The following is a 20,119-nucleotide window of genomic DNA, read 5'->3' on the forward strand; positions in this document are numbered from 1 at the left end:
CATATGTTAGTATAGTGTTTTCTAGGCTTTCTAAATTTGAGTTGGTTTCACTAGGTGTATTTGTGGTATGGAAGCTTGCATTAAGAAAATGGTATCTTTTAAACTGCTGCTTTTTCTACTTTAGACATGATTCACATGAGTTTGAAATGCTCATGTGTGACACGTTAAATGTAATTTGATGAAACTGCCTTTTGTTTATTTGAGCTCTGCTGTATTCATAAACTCACAGCTTCAAGCAGGTCTGTTCTGTGATGTGTACCCAATTTAAATGGAGGAACACAGGCACTACCTACATTTTCTTTTTATTTTAATTAAGCTCTCACTTAAAAATAATTTATATGTGGAATTTGGTTGCTTATTTCTCAGAGGAAGTAGTTAATCATTAACTAATTCTGTGGTTTCCAGTGAAATGACACAATGACACATGGCTGACTTCCTAGATTTATTATGCTTGTACTTGAAATGTGTCATACTCATCAGGCATACATTTGTCCCCCACCCATATTTAAATGAACTTTTTGATTGATTGATTCCCAGAGTAGCTTTTTTTTCCTTCCCTCACTGTATCATCTTTTTTCAAACTGTAGCAGATGTTTCATGTTGTCATTTTCAGGGACAATTTAAGTTTATTGCTGCTCTCTGGAGTGTGATGGATTAGATGGTTTACTGTGAAATTATAAATGTGTAACTGTGCTTCAGGAGAAAAGTCCAGTGACTTCTTCATGGACAGTGTGGTTGTTGCTACAAGCAATCTTACACTAGATTGTATGCAAGCTATCCTGAGAGTATTGGCCAGCAGCTATGCTTTGTTCTGCAGATAATGCCAAGGGAAAGATTGATTTACTGTCAGCAGTATGGGTGGGTGTGTGCCTTTATTTTTATTTTACTATAGGATAACAGGAAGCTTTGTCATTTGATAGCTAGTACACTATCATCTTTGCTACCCTACTGCCTGGTGGTGTGTTCAAAAATAATAGGTATAGTATGGGATCCTAGAATAAGGTAGGATTCAGATTAACAGTGTCTTTTGAGACATGTGCTTATTATATATGCATATTAATTTGAGAATATAAATATATTGTTTTATTTCTTGAATTTACTGAGGGGTTGGTACTCATTGATTTTGTTACATAGAGTACAGTAACAAACTCACAGAGTTAAAAGTATTAGGAAAAAGTTGAAAATGGTTAGTCCACTCTTCCCATCCATTCTAGACAAGATGAAGTATTTAACATTATAAAACACTGGCTATTACTTCATTTAGTAATTTCATAATTACCCTGAATGTAAAACTTAATTGTAAGCTTTCTGTAGATCATAATAATGAGGTAGTTAGAACTCTTGCAAGAGTACTTCTATACAGTATGTATATATTCTTCCCAGAAAAATCATTGAAGCCCCTGAGTTGGAAGGGACCCGCAAGCATCATCAAGTCAAATTTCTGACTCTGCACAGGGCAGCATAAAAGTTCAATCATATGCTCAAAGCTTTCTCCAAATGCTTGTTGAACAGAGGCAATTTATGTATATCATGCATATATGAAAAATCTAAATAGAGGAAAGAGTCAAGTGGACACAGATATGAAGCATAAAGAATTTAACCTTATTTAGGATGGGGAAAAATATTTCATTCATTGTCTGAAGATAACAATTGTAAAGTTCATCAATATATTTTAACCATGCAGCTGACAGATACAGAAGCTGCTGTAGGTTTCTGTGAGCAGTTCCTGATATTTCAAAACATGGCGATTTAATGTAATATGTCTCTGTAATAGAATATAATTAAGAATCAAAATTTCATTCTCTCAAGACTTTTTAGTTTTGATGTTGTGGCTTATATCTGTTGAATATATATATATCCTTTTTGATTGATATTATATATATTTAAAGATGAGACAATAAATGGGTAGACAGCTCTAGTCATTTTGGGTGTCCCCAGCAGTGTCTGTGGTAGCGGTGTTGCATTCCTTATCCAGACACAGATTAGCATGCATGTCTTCATGTCATGGCTGCATTTTGGTTTTTGTGAAGCAGGAGCTGGTAGCAGAGTGAACAAAGCAATGGCAGTTTTATTAGGAAGGTCCAACATCTTCCCACTTAAAGTACTGAGCTCTTCTATTTCTGACCTATTTATGATGATGCATCTTCTGCTGCTTTAAATTTTCTGGCCTCTATGCTCCCCAGCCATTGAATTTGCCTTGAACATCAAATCCTTTCTTGCCTAATGCTGCCTTTAGACAAGATTTTAGTAAAACAAGGGAAGATCCCTATATGTTGGCTGTGGTCATATTGTTTCAAGACTATTTACAGCATGAAAAATAAACCCTTATTTACAGAATAAGGGTTAACATGTTTTCCCTTTAATACTAAGATTCCTTGTCTGACTTGCTATTTTCCTATAACATAACTGCATTTCCATTTGAGAGACGAATTTTTTATTTGGTCTTTGTCTTTTTGTCTCTTCTCCCTGGGTTGTTTCTATTTCCTGAAAACAAGCAAACAAACACGTACTCCAAGCCTTGTTTTATACAGTCTTGGAAGGAAACAGAATTTGTGGCATAGCAGCTGATAGTTTCCTGTGGTCTCAGGATAATAATTTCATACGGGGTTTTGGGTGTGTTCTGCTACTGTGCCTTTTCAAAAGAGGGTTTTGGCCATGTGGTATGGCTGTTGAGGTCAGCATGCTGTAAAAATTCTCCAAGTGCTGTGTAAAAAAGGCATTTGATCCCATACCCTAGCAACAAGAATGTGACTTAAACAGGGGTGCCTCACATCCCTTTATTTGGATGCCACGGTTAAACATTTTCTTATACTTGACCTGACAGTATATGAAAGCTTTAATGCCTGTTTAAAGTATTGGTTTCCTTACTCAGAGCAGTAAGAGAGGTATTAGTCAATTATTTTTCTGTCCTAATCTTTTAAAGAAGACTGCTTGCTCACTTGTTCTTCCTTGATATTTGGCTTTTCAACACCAGCTGGGCAGAAAGCATGGCAGCTGAATGTCATCTTTTCTGTGCCCCCTGGTTAGATCTATGCCTGCCTGAAGTCTTTCTGTGATTAGGAGTAAATATTGAAAATAGGAAATCTGGTGAACATTTTAGCTGATACAGCTAATAGCTGTAGGTCCCACGGATGGCATTTCCAAAGGCTTGTCTCTTTTCCAGAGTGCAGAGCAGCTGCTCTCAGAAGTAGATGTGTTGCTCTCAGAAGTAGATGTGTTGCCCCAATAACAGGTCACTCCTCATTTGAAACTGCTTTGAAATTGTAAAATGAAAAGTGCCTTCTGTAAACAGCCCTAATCTATTTACATTATTGCTTCTACTGATTCTTGCATGTCCTGGTTTCCTCAACAAAGATGACTGTTAGTACAGCCTTTGCTATTGAACATTTTGTTCTTCTCATCAGTCCTTTTGCTCACAGTGCCCTTTTTTTTTCCATGGAGGTTCTTATCCTCCATCCTTCCTCTTAAGGAGATGCTTTGTATCTGTGTGTATCCCCACCTTGAAATTCGTTCTCCTTTTATTTCCCATCATAACTAATTTTCTGTTTCACTGGTGAAGAAGTGTTCAGCGCAATATGGACTTAATCCATTTTGGAAATAAACTTTTGGCTTGCTCATTTCTGTTTATCTGGAGGAGTTTAGTGGGTTTTTTTTAACTTATGCATCCAGGTTTAAACTAAATAAAATGGAAGTGGGATTTCACATTAATTTCCAAAATATTAAATCAGTGTCAAGATGGAAATCTGCTGTGGATATTCCTTTTCTTAGCTCTGGTATCTTGTCCCTCAACTCCCATACACTTCCTTCATTTACTACAAAGGCCTGGCTTCCTTGGTGTAATCTTGTGATGATCTCTGAGAGAACTTCATCCACAGCACATGTCCTTTAAGTCCTGCTACTTCTCCATCTGTTTCAAAATCACATCTTGTACACCCACCCTTCCTTCCAGTGCTTTTTCAGTGCTAATACTGCAAGTGTTTTCTAAATACTCTTGAATTTTTTTTCCTGTGGTTATATAGGTGATACTGTTTCAAATAAGGCTTGATACATAAATATCTGTCTTCATATCTAGCTTGACTTTAAAGTCTTAGAAGTTTTTTAAAATCTTTGATTGCAAGATTTTAGGCATGATGGTGAAAGACGGGCATCCTGCTTTTTTTTGGGTAGCAAGATGCCTATTTTTAAATGTGTAATTTTATTTTGGAAGAGGAATATGTATGTGACAAAGAAAAATTGGGAAAAAAAATCCTCCAATTTGGCTGCAATGTATCAGAGGAGTGACTAATCACGTTAACTCTACTACATTTGAAATAAACATGGGCTTGGCTGAAATAGGTGGCCTGAGTAGCTGACTCAGTCTGCATTCTAGACTGTTAGTCCTGTCAGCTTTTTTGGTAACTGTCCAGAAACAGGGAGAAACAAGCAGACAGGAGGTTTTTCACATCAAATTTCATGACTGTTTTTGTCTGTAGTAGTGTCAGCAAAGGAGCTTCAGCTACACTAGATGTTGGCTTTTGCCTGGGTCTGCATTTATTGTTAATAGAACCTCTTTAGGACTGGTTCACCAAAACATAGTCTGTTTCACAGGTAACTGGTAGGATATTGGGATGGCCTTGCAATAGTGTAAGAAGCAGTTCTGTTGTCTTATGTGTCTCCTTCCTCCAGCAGGCAGATGCTTAGCCTTGGGGAGGCTGTGTTCTCTTAGATGCTTTTCTGAAGTCACTTCAAAATATGCATTAGGTCACTGGCATGAGTTAAAAGGTGCAACTGTCTTAGTGATGTTAAAAACATGGCATTTTCCTTTTAAAGACTGCAAAGTGAGTGCACTTGGCACTGCCACCTCAGTGTCTAATAAAAGGCTGTGCCTTGGCGTAGACCTGAAACTTTGGCTCTTTTCTAAGTCCTTTTAACAAAATACCAGTAATGACGGGTGCATTTCAGCAAAAAGTACGAATAATTCAAAGGCTTTCTGCATAAACTTTTTCTATGTGCTTCAGCTTGAAAAACATCTGAGAGCGCCAATATAATCTTTTTAAAAATTGTATTGGGGGAGGAGCATAAATGAATCCTGAAGGAATAGCAGCAACTGAAGGAGCAGCTTTGCAAATAGTATTTCTCCTCCCAGTACTGCCAAATCACATTTGAGGGCAAAAAAAAAAAAAATTTTCCCGTCCCTTGCCATCTCTTGGTTACTTCTACACAGCCTCATTTGAACTTCATCTTGTCCTCAGAGGAATTACTTTAAAAATCCTATTTAAAAAATAGGTCAGTTCTATTAGAAGATAGCAGCTAGTAATCAGAATGAATTTCATGTCATGGAAGGTGAAAACTTAGCTTTCTTGCAGTTTTTCTAATTTTCCCACAGGATTATTAAAATAATCTACAAATATATATCAGCCTTAATTGTTTGCAGATGTGGGAAGATTAAAAATGAGTTTATCATTTGCCCAGAGTATGCTTTCATTGTGCTAATGCTGGTCTCACAGTCTGAAGGCAGAGGGCTGGTCGATTGGTTGGGTGTTTCTGGAATCCAAACTCTCTGTTAACAGGATAGGCTCTTGATAATTGTTACTATAGCTTTGAAGATCTCATTTTTTTCTTTGCAGTTTCTAGTTACTGCATTGCCCATAGGGCCAATAGTTTAGTTTTATTTATGCATGTATCTATTTGTGTACCCACAAGTATATTTGTACACGTGGGCTTTTCTTTTGAAGGCAAAGTTTGTTCTATTGACAAACAGGTTAACCTGGTGAGATTGAACTCTGATGCATGATGTGAGAAGAAGCAGTTTAGGTTAAAATGAACTTTATTTCTCAGATGAATGGAATTACATGCTTTCTGAGCTTTTTAATCAAGCTGTTCTGTGTGTAGGATTCAAGTATCTATTTCATTTGTTTCACTATCTTAAGTCTTTGTGCGTTTAGTTTAGATTTATGGTAATATTAAAGATTATCAGCACCAAAACCTGCTTTCTTATGGAGTCAGTAATAAAAAATGTGGAATGCTCTGGAAACATTTTGTAGGAAGTCAATCATATTTTTCAAAGCAACCTGGAATCTCAATTTAAAATTTGCTTATAGATGAAAATTGGGTCGCTGGCTGCTATAATTATGGTTTGGTCTTGAGCTGTGGTAAGTGTAAGTCAATCACAAGAACTCTCCAGAATACTTGATGTAACACAGCTTTTCTCAAGCCTAATAAAATTCTGATACTGTACATGCAAGCAAATATGAGTCTTCTTACTGTCCCCTACTAATGTTGTAGAAGGAATTTCCTCTGAAAATAAACAACATTTTCTAACTCATAACATTTACATAGTCACAGAAAGCTTACAAGTTGTACTGTCAGATCATCAAAATCATTTAGAAAATCTTAATTTCCCCCTTTAAGTGTCTACTTTAGAATGAGCATATTCTACTAGATAGTTTGGCTAACTGGCAAGTTAAGTTGCAGTTGGATTTATTTGACACTGAAGAATAGTGTGCTTCTGTTTACGTGGCTGGCTTTTAAATTGAGTGGAATTACTATAACCGTGGAAATCGATATGGAATAGAGGTAAAATGTGCTTTATTTGCAGTATTTTAAAGCTGAGGGTAGACTGGTGTGTCTTGTCTACCAAAGTAAATTTTGTAGGGGTGTGTGTATGTACATAAATTGTACATGTGCATCTTTTGTTTCCCCAGCTCTTAGAACTCATGACTGCAAGACCTTCACTTGAAATTCACACAGTGAAATGACACTTACAAATCTGGGTTTTATGAATTGTTGATTTGTTTCCTGTGTGTAGACAATGTTTGTGAGGCTTTTAAATGTTCACTGCAAACAGCTTTACCTTCTAGTGCTCCTCTCTCGATGTCTCTGTAATATGATGAAGTGGCTACTTGTATTCCTGATGGGCAGCACTGCTATTTAAATGTGGACAGTTTCCATCTTCTCCAGTTTGCCAGTTACATTCTCAGATCTCCGTGAATGGATGAAACTTCATTGTTTGGTTTAAGCATTGTAGGATTTCTAGGACTCATGGATATAGAGAGTCAATGAAGCTGAGAGAGAAATCCTTCAGGTCATAGACGTTTAAATGGGATTTTATTCATGATTTTAAAAATTTCATGAGCAAACAAGCTAATTACTCATACTGAAGTGACACAGATATAGTTCTTATCATAACTGTTTTGTTGATGTTTAAGTATACAACCTTTGAATGAAAACCTTTTGGGTTTATGTAATGTGATGGTCGTAATTTCTTTTTTGGATGTGATAAATTGTCCTGTCTTTCTTGTTCCCCCTCAAAGGGAAGTACTGGATAACTTTTGCAAAACAGAAATACAGCGAAAAATTATTTTGAAATCAAAATAGAGAAGCCCCAGTCACTTCTCAGAATAGGGCAATAGGCTGTTTCAGGGAAAGCACTTACAATCTCTGAACATGGTAGCACAGGCAGAGACTGGGACCAGAGATGTCACTTGAAAAGATATGCTTCTCTGGTGGTCCCATTTATTTCTAATTGAGTTGAAAGACTCTTGGTGGACTCCTGGTAGTCCTTCCTGTTCTTTTTTTTCTTTCTCATTTTTCTTTGGCTTCGAAATTTATTGTACAGTGTCTTTGAAGATTTCCCAAGGCCCTTTTTACAGGCAGGTTGTTGAAATAGCTGTTCTATTACTGAATACACCTTGGTAGTCTCTTTGTTGCTATTCTTTGCAGTCACGTATGTGACATAGGCCAGAAGTTTATTTTTCTCTCATATGACGATTTCCTCTGATTTTATTTTGTTTATTTGACTCTTTTCTGTAGTTGACACACTGCATGTCTTGGTCACACATATGACGTACTGATGGGTTCTTTAAAAGTAAATAATTGCGACCAAGATTTGCAGAACTGTTTGCTTTTCAGTGGGACTAGAATATTTAGGACTTGGAGTGAAGGTATTTAATGTCTTTACTCAATTAGCATGAAAATAGGTTTTTGTTATGGCTTTGAATATAAATTAGGTAGACCAAAGAAATGCTCTTGCTTTACCTGCTATGTAACAGTCTTGTGATCTTTCCTATTGGTTGTATTTACTTAAGCATGTACTGGGTGAATTTGCCTTGGATTTTACCATAGGCTTGTATCAGAATTGGGGCAATGATTTGAAATGGTGTAGTCACTGTAGAATATTTATTTTAGTGGGCTTGTCTGACGCCAAGAAAAGTGGAAGTTCTTCTATCCCATCAATATAAAGATTGAGTGCATCAATGTCATCAAAGTGGCACAGCCAAATTTGAAACACCTTTGAGTCTTCGTTGTGGTGTCATTGTCAGAATTTTGGAAGTCACAGAACAGCCCGTATCAATGCAGCAGACACTTGTGCAAACACCTTCAAAAGTACTGATTATGTGCAACAGAGCAGTATTCTGGCTTGGCCATTAATCCTCTTCATGGCCTCTCCCCCAAATACACACTGCTTTGCCTGATTTGAAGAAAGAGTGTTAAAGCATTGCAGGTAGAGAATGAGGTAAAACTTGACTGTCTGGTAGGATGGGATAATGGGACAATGATTTTATTTAGAAATTCATTAAGTGACTAGTTTTATACAAATTAATGTTCAGGCTTCTTGGAATGTATTATTTTTCTTAAGTTAACTTCAAGTGGTTTTTTATTTAGATTGGATGGACAAGTTGCATTTGTGATGAAGCTTTTTTTTTCCTTTCCTTTTCTCATTCTAAGACAGTGGTTGACTTTGCAAATTTTACATACAAGTGCTTTTATTTCACATAAACATACCACCTCAGACACTCAGGAAAATTTCAGTGCTGGAACTGTGGATCTGTTCACCCCTGTAAACATAAGTTTCCAATAGACCAGACAGGATTATGAAATGTACATTGAGGGAAGATCAGAGTACAGGCTGTGTTTTTGAGAATGTTTTTTATGTAAATAGTTCTGCTTTCAGTGATGCTTCACGAGATTATTCTCTATGTTGGGAGACAAAGGGCATGAGGGAAGGAATCTCATATTTATCTTAGTATATAAAACACTTTCTTTGCAGTCATATGGGTTTTACCTTGTTTCTTCTGTGTTTTCCCACTATCAGTGGGCATGCTACTTTAAGCCTTTTAAGATTAGCCTATGGAAGGAGACAGCATTTTTACCCCTTGAGAGAGGGAAGCTGTTGTATTGGTTCTCACACCCCTAGGTTGTAATGTCCAACTGTAAAGTCTGCTACTAGTCAGAAAATTACTTCTTCCAACCAGTTAACTTTAGAAGTAGGGAAAGATAATATGCAAATGCCCTTTTAAATACATCTGTATTAACTGAGAGCTAGCTTTTTCTCATTTTTAACTATGGTCCTAGCTTCATCATGAAGCATAGACATATCTAACAGGAAGAACAAACCAGCTGATGGATGACTAATGATTTCTGAAGAAATGGTTTTCCTTCAGTTGGTAGAAGTAACTTCCCATCTCTGGGGTGGATTTGCATTTTCACTTAGCCTGTTTAAGACATGCCAGAATTCAGCAAAGAGGTGCTTGGGTTTTTTTGTGTCAGGGGCCAATGTTTTTGTCCTAGCTTGCCTCGCAGCCTCACAAACACACCTGTTTGGAAAAGACAACAAATTTTTTGTAATTCTCTATTTTGTCACTTTTATACCTAGGAGCACAAAATTTTATCAAACTGACTTTCTTATAGCTACACCATTTTGGTAGGTACTGATTCCTTTAGGCCTTTCGTCTCTTGACTTCTGTGAATCCAAGTAGGTTTTGTTCAGACAGTTGAGGTAAAGAACAGTCTTCCTCAGTTATTTCCTGTTGTTTTGTGTTAGAGAGGGTACCCAGCAGTGGTGCACTATGCCTGCCTCAGACAGCACTATTTCCTCACCACAAAGTGCCTGCCTTTTCCATTTCATGAGAGTCTTGTATCTAAACACTTGCTAGCTTTCTTGACCCCTATATGTACTGTTTTATGTCTTTTTTACATGAAGAATAACATGACAAAAACGTACATATTTTCTTAGCCCAAGGAGATCTAATGCCCTATGACATTCATTTTCTTGCACAAGAGCTTTGAGGACGTGTCGGGGGTTAGTAAAGTTGGTGACCGAGACCTTTGCAGATCCCCAACTCAGGAGTGTTGAGATGAGTATGTTTGCTCATGCACGGACCCAGTAAGCATTTTTGTGTGCTTTTTGCATTGCAGTAGAAGTAAATAATTAAACAGAATTGTGTTTCTTTGCGCAAGCTTTTTGAAGCAGCAGTGAGGAAAAAAGAGGGGAAACTAATGGTGTACAATGCAGAATTTGTTGCAGTTATTTCTGTGATCGTGAGCTGGCTACTTTTGTTCCAAAAAGTTAATTTAGAACTTGTCTCAAATGGACTTATTGATGTTCTAGAGGGTTGAGAACAATATCTCTTGAGGACATTTTTCTACTAATACTTTCTAAAGCTTTGATTTATTATTTTTAATCTCAGGATTGTAGGTTTTGATGAAAAGCAATGTGGCACTGAATTCTTTAAAAGCATTTATTTTGTATATTACTATTGCAAAGGAAAAAGGAGGAGCAGTGAAAGGACAGGATTTCAAGTAGTTTTCTTGTTTGGTTTTGGGGTTTTTTCTCCCCCTCTAGTTACAAAAAGGTAATTGCTCAAGACATGACATTTTTCTGAATATTCAGCTTTACAAAAACTGCCATGGCAGGTTTTGATAGCAATTGAGACTGCTTTCTTTACTCTCCAAAGTAAGGTTGTGAGTTAGTGATATCCTCTAATTTTCCAGGAAGACTTATATCTTAGGCAGTATGTTGATGAAGTAGCTGTATTATCCAAGTACTTCTTTATAACAATTCTAATTGAGATCAAGGTCCTTTCTTCAATCAGGACAGGCAGAGATGTTTGAAGAAAAAGGTTGTATTCTAGATATTTGTCAAAAAGACAAGCATGTGCCAACATACTGCCTAACACTTCCTTTCCAAATATAGCTGACCACAAGCTAATTAAGTATGACTTGCTGTATTGGATGATAAATATGGAGTGCTCATATCTGGTTTGTCCTGCTTTGAGATACTTACAGTGAGAGATGGATCACAGAACTAGATAGCCTGTTCTAGATAGCCTGATGTGATTTTTGTGTTGAGGGATCATTTGTTGTGGTGCTAATAGCCACATTATCCTCTTGTCCTTTATCGATACGTCTTGAAACATTCAGGCAAGTAGTTGGGACTTGACTGCTTTGGTGTCCGGCTGGTTTGCTTGTTACCAAAGTCTTGAGGATACTGCTGTGTCGGAAATTATTCTGAAAGGTCTTTAAAGAATTTTCACTACTGTTCTTCAACTGCAAGAGGAAATTTCACTCCCTCCAACTTCATTACCATTTCCTTCGGAAGAACATCTCTAGGGCTGTGAATGAGCAAGCTATAACAAAACAAAAGACATCTGTGATTTTCCTCAGCCTCCCTGGTTTCTCACGTTCCGTTCCTATTGCAAAGCCCTACCTAGCCTTTCTTCATTTTGCTACACATCAGCCTTTTGAGCCTGCTGCCCATCAATAAAGCAGCCAAATTGCAGCAGAGGTACTCTCATCAAGTACCTGATAGATTTTCCCCTGTTAATAATCGAGGGAGAGCCACTGTGTCCTTGATTATTCGAGTCTCTGAATCAAAATGGGGAAACACATTGGGGGAGGAGTTATATCTTTCTCCCATTCCCTTACACTTTGTTTAAAACCTGCCAACCCCTCTGAGTAATTCATCGATCATGGAAACACTGACCCTAGGCTTTGAACAGGGAAAATATTAAATGCTTAGCTTAAAAAGTAAAAGCAAAATCCCATACGCCACCAAAGAAGGACATCTGTTTCTAACTTCAGCTTTTTATTTTTTTATCTTTCATTTTTTTTGTTGGTAAATCTCCCAGACAACAGCAGTTCTGTAGAGAGTTTAAATATGAAGGAATGGCAGGACGGGCTAAGGGCACTTCTACCGAACATTAACATCAACTTTGGTGGACTGCCCAATGCTTCTTCCCCCTCCAACGCCAACCACAGTGTACCAACGTCCAACACTGCCACCACCGACAGCCTGAATTGGGACAGCCCTGGCAGCTGGATGGACCCCGCAATCATCACAGGTAACCGTTTCTCACTCCTTCAGCTCCACTGGCAAACCATCCAATGGGTATTTGGCACAAACTGATTTACATCTGGAAAAAAAAGAAAAAAGAAAAAAAAAGTCAGTATGCGGTGGTCTCTTCCAGCTTCCATCCACAAAACCTCAAGGGTCCAGGAATTTTTGTGGAACCTCTAGGTATAACAGAGCGTCACTTAGGCCTTTGCAATGCATGCCCAGGACCTTTGCAGGCAGTCAGGTGGATCAGTGCTTTCCGATAGGGTCAATCTATAAGGTGTCCCTTCTGCTGGATGGCATGTCCGGTATGTGCGTCGCTGGTCCTGAGGCACTGGAGGCAATCACTGGACTTGGTTATTTAAAAAGGGACATACTCCACTTGTTTATAAAGCTCTCTTTTATAAGGCTGTCTGGTTGTGTCTCCCTGTTAGAGAGGCTGAAGCATGAGTCAAGTAGGCAGAATAAAAGGTGAAGCATGAGTGTACTGGCAGCTTGGTGTGGTGAGGTCATGTTGACAAGGAGGCAGTTCTTGAGCAGAATGTGTGATAGAAAAATGTGTGTTTTATGAAGAAGTGCTCTGAGGGTGAACTTTCTCCTATCTCGATTTAACGTTATATGTTCTTGAGGGCAGGGTAATTATACATAATAATGTAAATTGCATTTTCTGTACAAACTAATCATGTTTTTTCATTGTTGCTTTTTGCTAGGTTAAACTGACCTCCTTCCTGGTCAATTTATTCCTTCTCCTCTGACTTGCCTGTATCCTTGTTTTTTTCTTCTTTTCTTAGGTATCCCAGCTTCCACAGGAAACAGTTTAGACACTCTTCAAGATGACAATCCTCCACATTGGCTAAAATCTCTTCAGGCCCTCACAGAGGTGGACGGCCCCAGTGCAGCACCATCACAGACGCACCACAGTAACCCCTTCGGCACACAGATCCCTCTGCACAGAGCCAGTTGGAATCCCTACTCTCCTCCTTCAAACCCCACCAGCTTCCATTCCCCACCTCCAGGCTTTCAGACAGCCTTCAGACCCCCCAGTAAAACCCCCACAGATCTACTACAGAGCTCAGCGCTGGATCGTCATTAGGAAAGGAAGAAAAAGAAAAAAAAGAAAAATAAGACCCAAAACGTTAGAAATGCAGGAAGTGTCCCACCCTGACTCCTCCCCACGCCCACCTACTGTTCCCTGTCATATCTTTCTTTCTGAAGAATCCAGTTCCTGATCAAACTTCCCCCCCAAATGCAATGCCATCACAGGGTCATGACCATTCTTTTTGTTAAGTTTCTGTAGAAACAGTGTTTGAAATACACTGTTTGAAATACTTTCTAACCATTCTAAGAAAAAAAAAAAAAGAGAGAAAAATCAAAATGCAGTCTCAATGCTTAAGGAGAATATTACTGTCTTACGTCTTTTGCACATGAGTATTTCTGCCTAGTGGAAAAGTGTCAATCTGCAGTAGGGGGAAAAGTGCAATGCAGAATCAAATGCAAGAACATAAAAAAGGTATTTAATTTAAATGAAGTTACTGAACATGTGGGGCAAGCAGTGGCCCAGCATTTATTTTGCATTCAGTGTGGCACTACACAGGGAAATTGCTATGTTGGGGTTGGTTGTTTTTTTGGTTGGTTTTTTTTGTTTTGTTTTTTGTTTTTGTTTTTTTTTTTTAGCGGGGGATTTTATTGCATCAGTCAGAGTTTGACATGAAGTGTGTTGAAAGACAAAACACTTATAGCTATGAGTAACTGGCATGTTGCTAGAGTGGTTTAAAGAGGGGAGAATAAGATTTTTCTTTAATTTTGGCTTTAGATTTCAAGTAAACTTTAATGTTTTTAAAGTATTCACAGATTTAATACCTAGTGTATACGTAATATAATTATAAGCAGCTGAAACACGAGTGATATTTACTTCAGTCTTTCTGTCTCCTCTGTCAGTCTCTCTTTTTTTTTTTTTTTTTTAAAGATTCACCTGATTAGGGCACTCTGGGATAGCACTGCATTGGGGCCACATGATCACCATCAGGAGCAACCTCTGACCTCCTCTGCCTGCAGCTTTTACTTAACCCTGTAGTTTCTGGACGTTTGTGCAGTATTGAAAAGACAGGAAAAAAGAAACAGATAAATAAACATGGTTATAACCTGACGCTAAAACTAAAACCAAGGAAATGTGTACCTCTTTCTTCAGAATTAAAACTAAAATCTTAAATAAAACAGAAAACTTGATGATGATTTCATGTTTGCTTTCTGTTTTTTTAACCTTGGATTTTTAATTACTGCATCTGGTAAAAAGTGTATGCCATTGCATGTTTGGGGTTTTCTTATTCATCTAAACCAGAACTACTTCATCACTGGAAATACTGCTTTGTACAGTAACTTCTGTATTGAAGGGTGGAAAAAGCATAACACTTTAAATCTTTTAAAGGGGTCCTGTTGTCTTTACTCATGGCAATAGCTCGAGGCAGTCAGTCTCTGTTATTGGTGGTATCCTTTTAAATCTGAAGCACAAAAATCTTGTTTATGTTTTCTGAATTAAATGCTGTGGCACTTGGGGTAGGTAGCATACCGTAATATGCCTGAAGATATGGCAGAGAATTTGTTACAACTCCCTGTGTTTGTTAACAGCCTTGCATAAAGGTGTAAAATACTGTTCACTGCACAACAGGGGATGAAGAGCTCTTAATGGACAGAAGGCCTCCAGTAAGCTTTTATACTTGCAAGCAGATGTACTTAAAACCTGCATCCTTGTGGTTGGGCTGCCAATTGATGTAGTTTACGAGGGTAGCAAAGAGCCTGAAATTCTAAAGATACCTGTGCAGAAGGATTTGTCACTTGGTGTGAGCGGTACAGTTCAGGCTGGCAGCCTTCTGAAAATGTTGGCTGCTGGCAGGGGCAAGGAAGGGCATTTCCACTGATGAACTGTGAATCCTAAATGGCATGGAGTGGGGTGAGGAACTGGCCTGTCAGGAAGTGGGAACAAATGCTGAATAAGCCACTGGACAGAGGAGCAAAGTCTTGAATCTGCACAATGGTTTTCTAAGTATCCTGTTACGCAAAGCAGCACTTGGTGATTACATGCTTTTGCTCTTCTGTCACTTGCATTGCCATTTTAGTGCTATATTTATTCGTCTGTATTATGGGCCTGTATGTGCTCCTTCTGAACTGTCAGCATTGCTGCCGATGAGTCATGTACCCTAGTTACTTCGGGGAAGGTGCACACCCTTTGATGCCAGTGCTCCCAAAAAAGTAAACTATGTTTTTGTCACCCAGCCATTTCCTGTAACTGCTGGTGGTGCAAAGAGAAATGCTGCAGGCTGGAATGGCCTCATCTATGGCAGTGCCTACTGGTGCCCCTGAACTGGGGGTGCAGCCCAGCAGGAGCTGTCTGCTGGAGGTATTGGTGAAGACATTAATGATCTTTGGTTTGGATTTTTTTGTGTCTCCTTCCACAGTTGGTAGGAATTTTTCCATCTTTAACATTTTGTTTTAGAAGGGTGCCCTTCCTGACCCTGAAAATTAGCAAGGCTTCCAGAGCAGCTCCAACTGCTTTCTATGTACCACAGCAATTCCTGAAGCTGCTGCCTTCTTCAGTTTTTTACTTGTCCCTTTGTTGCAGTTTAGGAGGTGCTGTGGCAGCCCTGTGCCCATGGTCTGCTGCCACTGGAAACCAGGCTTTAGCTGCTTGGGAGGTGCTTAGTCCCTGCTGCCATGCAGCAGCTGGTGTGGTTGGCCTACCAACAAACCCTTCAGGTAAAGCTTTGCAACTGCAATGACTTCTCCTTATGATGCTGCTTTCCCAAGTAAGACTTTTTGGTGGGTAACGTTGGCATTACAGTAAGGTTTATCAGTGATCACATATGACTGATATGTGCTGGTGGGTGCAGCTTTTGTCACATTTAACTTATTTTTATGTATTGTCTGATGTGGACTCTGCATCCCCTCAGTTGGGAACCAGCCTGGTGTTGCACTCTGTTCAACTCTGTGGAGCTGACCTGTTTTTTTTCTCCTGAAGTTTTGTGTTGACTGGAACGGGGGAGGAAGGTGGGTTTTTGTTTTGTTGGGGGTTTATTTTTGGTATGGTTTTGGTTTGTTTTTTTTTTTTTTTTTGAATAATTGATGGAGTTTTCCTATGACAAGAAATTCTGTACAGGAACATTTATTGAAAAGAGACCATCAGTATGATTGCATTGGTTCATGGCTGTTGTTTCTTATATTGTATGGATACTTGCAGCTCTTTCATGTGTTAAACGAAGAACAGTGTTTGACTGAAAGGCTGGTGATGCAGGACTGGCAGCACATTTGGTAGATAATATCTGGAGAAGGTAAAGGATGGGCCAGACTTCTTTTCCAAAACGCGTATGAGTGTGTGTTGAGGGAGGGAAGGGGATTGTTGTCCATGGATATGTTGGTATAAGAAGCATTTTTAACAAATTTACAATTCAGGTGTGGTAATTTGAGGGTGAGCAGTGCTGGATTGATAGTAAGGGTTCCTGGTTTCCCCCCCACATCTTTTTAATATTGAACAAGGGAATTATGTTTTTTTCTAGACACAGCAAGGAATAAAATGTCACCTAGCTGAGGTGAAGAGCCATTGCATGAATTCTTTTTCCTTTAAAAACTTTCATTGCCTAGTTGGAAATAAAGTGTCAGCAGGTATGCAGCGTTGTAAATGCAGTGTCTTGAAAGACCTGTTTTAATCACAATTAAAATAGAAAATAAAATTTAAAAGGAGAAAGAAAACAGCTAAAAAGGGAAAAAATGTTGAAAAAAGAAAAGTTAAAAAGTATTAAGGAGACTTGCAACTGGCACGTGCTCAGCATGTACTGTGGAGTTCAGTTTTCCTCCTGCTGGGCAAGCTGTTGGCAGTGCCCTGGGCTCCCTGTGCCTGGCACCAGGAGTCGGGTGTCAGCCGGTACCAGGTTTTGACCCAGCCTGGTGACTTGAGCAGCAGCTGCTGGGAATGAGGGAGGGTCTGGTTCTCTGGTGAGCTGATCTCAGGTGAATTCCCCCCCCCGGCATCCCCTGGCTGTTGCAGCTCCTGAAACGCTGTCAGCGGTGCTGGCCGCAACCGACTGGGTCAGGCCACACCTTCCCTGTCCCCGTTTGATGATTTCCTGAACTCAACTTTTGTTTTTCTTTTCCTCCATCACAGAATCTGTTGTCCAGTAAGTTTTTTTTTTCCCTTAGATGCTCCTATAATCATAAACATTGAAGATGTTGGATTTTAGGGAAAATGGGGGATGGTTTTGGCTTTGTGGTTTTGTTGGTCCTGTTTTAGTTTAGAGTTTTTAATAGTTTGGTAGAGTTGTCATGCTGCTGGAGAGATTTCTGGCTTTATTTCCTTCTGGTGGGAGGGAAGAGGTCATGCATCAGTTTCCATCCTTATGCTTGCAAAGGAGTTTAGAAAAATACACTTTAAAAGCTTGTGGTTCCTGGGTGCTTATTGTTCATCCCTCTCCTCAGAACGTGTGGAAGTTGCCTTAGTTGCAAAGGAGCTTGGCACCAGTGTTGGTCTCTAGCACACAGAAATCCAGTGCACAGCAGGTGTAGCATTGCCTGGAACTAATTCCCTCTGGGGAAAGCTCTTGTGCTGGGATAAAAACTCACTGCTCAGAACTGAGGTGTGTCAAGAAGCTGAGAGGTGGCAGGCAGAGTGCTTGAAGCGTTGGGGGACTGGGGTTGTCACCAGGCCACCTTGAAGGGCTTGTAGGTACTTGTAACATCTTGAGGGGGATGACCTCTCCTGCAGTCCAGCTGGAGTTCTCAGTGGGGCCAGAGCACGTAGTGTAAAGTGGTGTTTGGCATGAAGCTGTGCTTTGAGTGGTTGTTGCTTTACATCTCCAGTAGTGTGTGGCTGCATGGCCAGCTGTGGATGTGCTTTCCACTTCACTGGTGTATGGCCACCTGTTCGAGCTGAATGCAGGTGTAAGAGCTTGTTCTCCTTCCTCTTTGCCCAAATCTCAGCATTTTTTTTCCTTCTTTGGGATGTTCAACTGATAGCCATGCCTAAAGATTCTTAGCTTTTTCGTATATTTCTAGCTCTGTATATTTTTAAGATACAGTTGTATGGTTTCCAGTACTTTTCCTGCCCTCATGTTTTAGAACAATAAGCTAAACCTTTCTAACACATTCTTGAAATTCTGTTTAGTCTTGTTCTTAAAAAGAGAATTTCTGACAAGGATGTCTTGTCTTCCATCAGAATTTGAGACATAACAATAAATAGGGTAAAGAAGCCCCTGGACCAGCTCCAAGGGGGTGACCTGAGGGTAGGTTACTGTGGCAACTGATCTCCCATTTGATATACCTGCTAGATATACTGAGTAATTGCACTTATAAAAATGGTAGGAAGCCGTTATCTTGGGTGCATATATAGCCATATCTATGCACCCAAAAGCTTTCATTTAAGAATTTCTTTTTGTCTTACCACTCTTAATATTGTTTGGAGAGTTTTTGTCTTTTGATTCTGGGCAGCAATAGGAAGGAGCTCTTGCGTTCTCTTAATAGTTGAGACCATAAACAAAGCTTCTAAAGACTAAAAAGGTGAAGTGTCATCATAGCTTTGGGTTGTGGTGTAAGAAAAGGCATAGCCTCAGGATGCTGTGCACTTGATGGCATATGGCATGCCTTTGATGGCTTTGCCTTGGGGGAAGATTTTTTTCTTTTTCTTTTTTTTAAGTATCCATGCCATGTCCCTCACATCTTCCCCTCTAAGTTGTGTCTTCCTCCTTAATTTTTTACCTTGCTTTTGCAACATCTGTTAGGTTAGTTTTGGCCTCTTTTGGTCCTTTGCGCTGCAGCTCATTTCCTCACAAATCATTTTTTGAAGGCACTAAATCTCCTGATTTTCTGTTTTATTTTCATTTTTTTTCAATTGCATTTCATTTGATTCTATCTCATTTCCAGAGTGTTTGTAAGCCTTTCTTTTCTGTTTTGCAGGATCCCGTTTCCCTTCCCCAAAGGAAATGAAATTTCCTTTGGGGAAGGGAAGCAAAATCTTCTGATTTCAATGGGGGTCAACTGGGCAAGCTTTGGTGCATGTCCCTGCACTTGATGGCATCCTATGCCTTTTGATGGCTTTCACTATAACAAAGATTTTATTTTTTTTTTTTTTATAGTGCCAGTGCCATGTCCCTCATATCTTCCCCTCCAAGCTGTGACTTCCTCTTTGATTTTTTCCCCTGCTTTTGCAACATCTGTGAGGTTAGTTTTGGCTTCTTTTCGTCCTCTGCACTGCACCTGATGTAATCCTAGTCCATTTTCTTGTAGTCACTAAATTTCCCAATTTTCTTTTTTTTTTAACACTCTGGAAAGGAGATAGAATCAAATGAAATGCAATTGAAAAAAAAAAAAAAACCAAAAAAAAGAAAATCCAGAGGTTTAATGATTACGAGAAAGTGGTCTGGGAGGAGATGAGATGCAGTGCAAAGGACGAAAACATGCCAAAACTCACCTCAGAGATGTTGCAAAAGCAGGGGAAAAAATCAAAGAGGAAGACACAAATTGGAGGGGAAGATATGAGAGACATGGCATTGATACTTAATTAAAAAAAAAAAAAACCACCTTGGTTGTAGTGAAAGCGATAAAAGGCATGGCATGCCATCAAGTGCAGGAAATTTCATTTCCTTTTGGGAAGGAAAACAAAATCTTGTGATTTCAATGGTGATCAATTGGGCAAGCTTTGGTGCATGTCCCTGCACTTGATGGCATGCCATGCAACATCTGTGAGGTTACTTTTGGCCTGTTTTGGTCCTTTGCGCTGCACCTGATGTAATCCTAGTCCATTTTCTTGTAGTCACTAAATTTTCCAATTTTCTTTTTTTTTTTTTCCTTCAATTTTATTTTCTTTGATGTTATCTCCATTCCAGAATGTTTGTAAGTCCTTCTTTTCTGTTTTGGCCTTCAGCAGGGATCAATTTTGGCAAGCTTTGGTGCATGGATCTACATGCAAGAGTATTGTTAATGAGTGTGGTGTTCATCTTCCCTACTTTCTGGGCTACGCCTTTGCCCAGGACATACTGCTGTTCT

General features: G+C 39.1%; 1 protein-coding gene across 4 annotated transcripts in view; it reads left to right on the forward strand.

Annotated features, from left to right (window-relative positions):
* Nucleotides 1-14,274, forward strand: part of CNOT4 (CCR4-NOT transcription complex subunit 4) — a 76,608-nt gene extending 62,334 nt beyond the window's left edge. For 2 of the 4 annotated variants that reach the window (XM_084206294.1, XM_084206295.1), the window contains 2 exons: nucleotides 11,889-12,101; nucleotides 12,886-14,274. In XM_084206294.1, the coding sequence (XP_084062420.1) occupies nucleotides 11,889-12,101; nucleotides 12,886-13,187 (515 nt within the window). In that variant the 3' untranslated portion in view covers nucleotides 13,188-14,274. The remainder of the gene's footprint in view (nucleotides 1-11,888; nucleotides 12,102-12,885) is intronic. The other 2 variants (XM_084206296.1, XM_084206297.1) reach the window with 1 other exon arrangement.
* The last annotated feature ends 5,845 nt before the right edge of the window (nucleotides 14,275-20,119 follow it).

This window comes from Fringilla coelebs (genome assembly GCF_963513975.1).
Source record: "Fringilla coelebs genome assembly, chromosome: 5".
In the NCBI taxonomy this organism is placed as follows: Eukaryota; Metazoa; Chordata; class Aves; order Passeriformes; family Fringillidae; genus Fringilla; species Fringilla coelebs.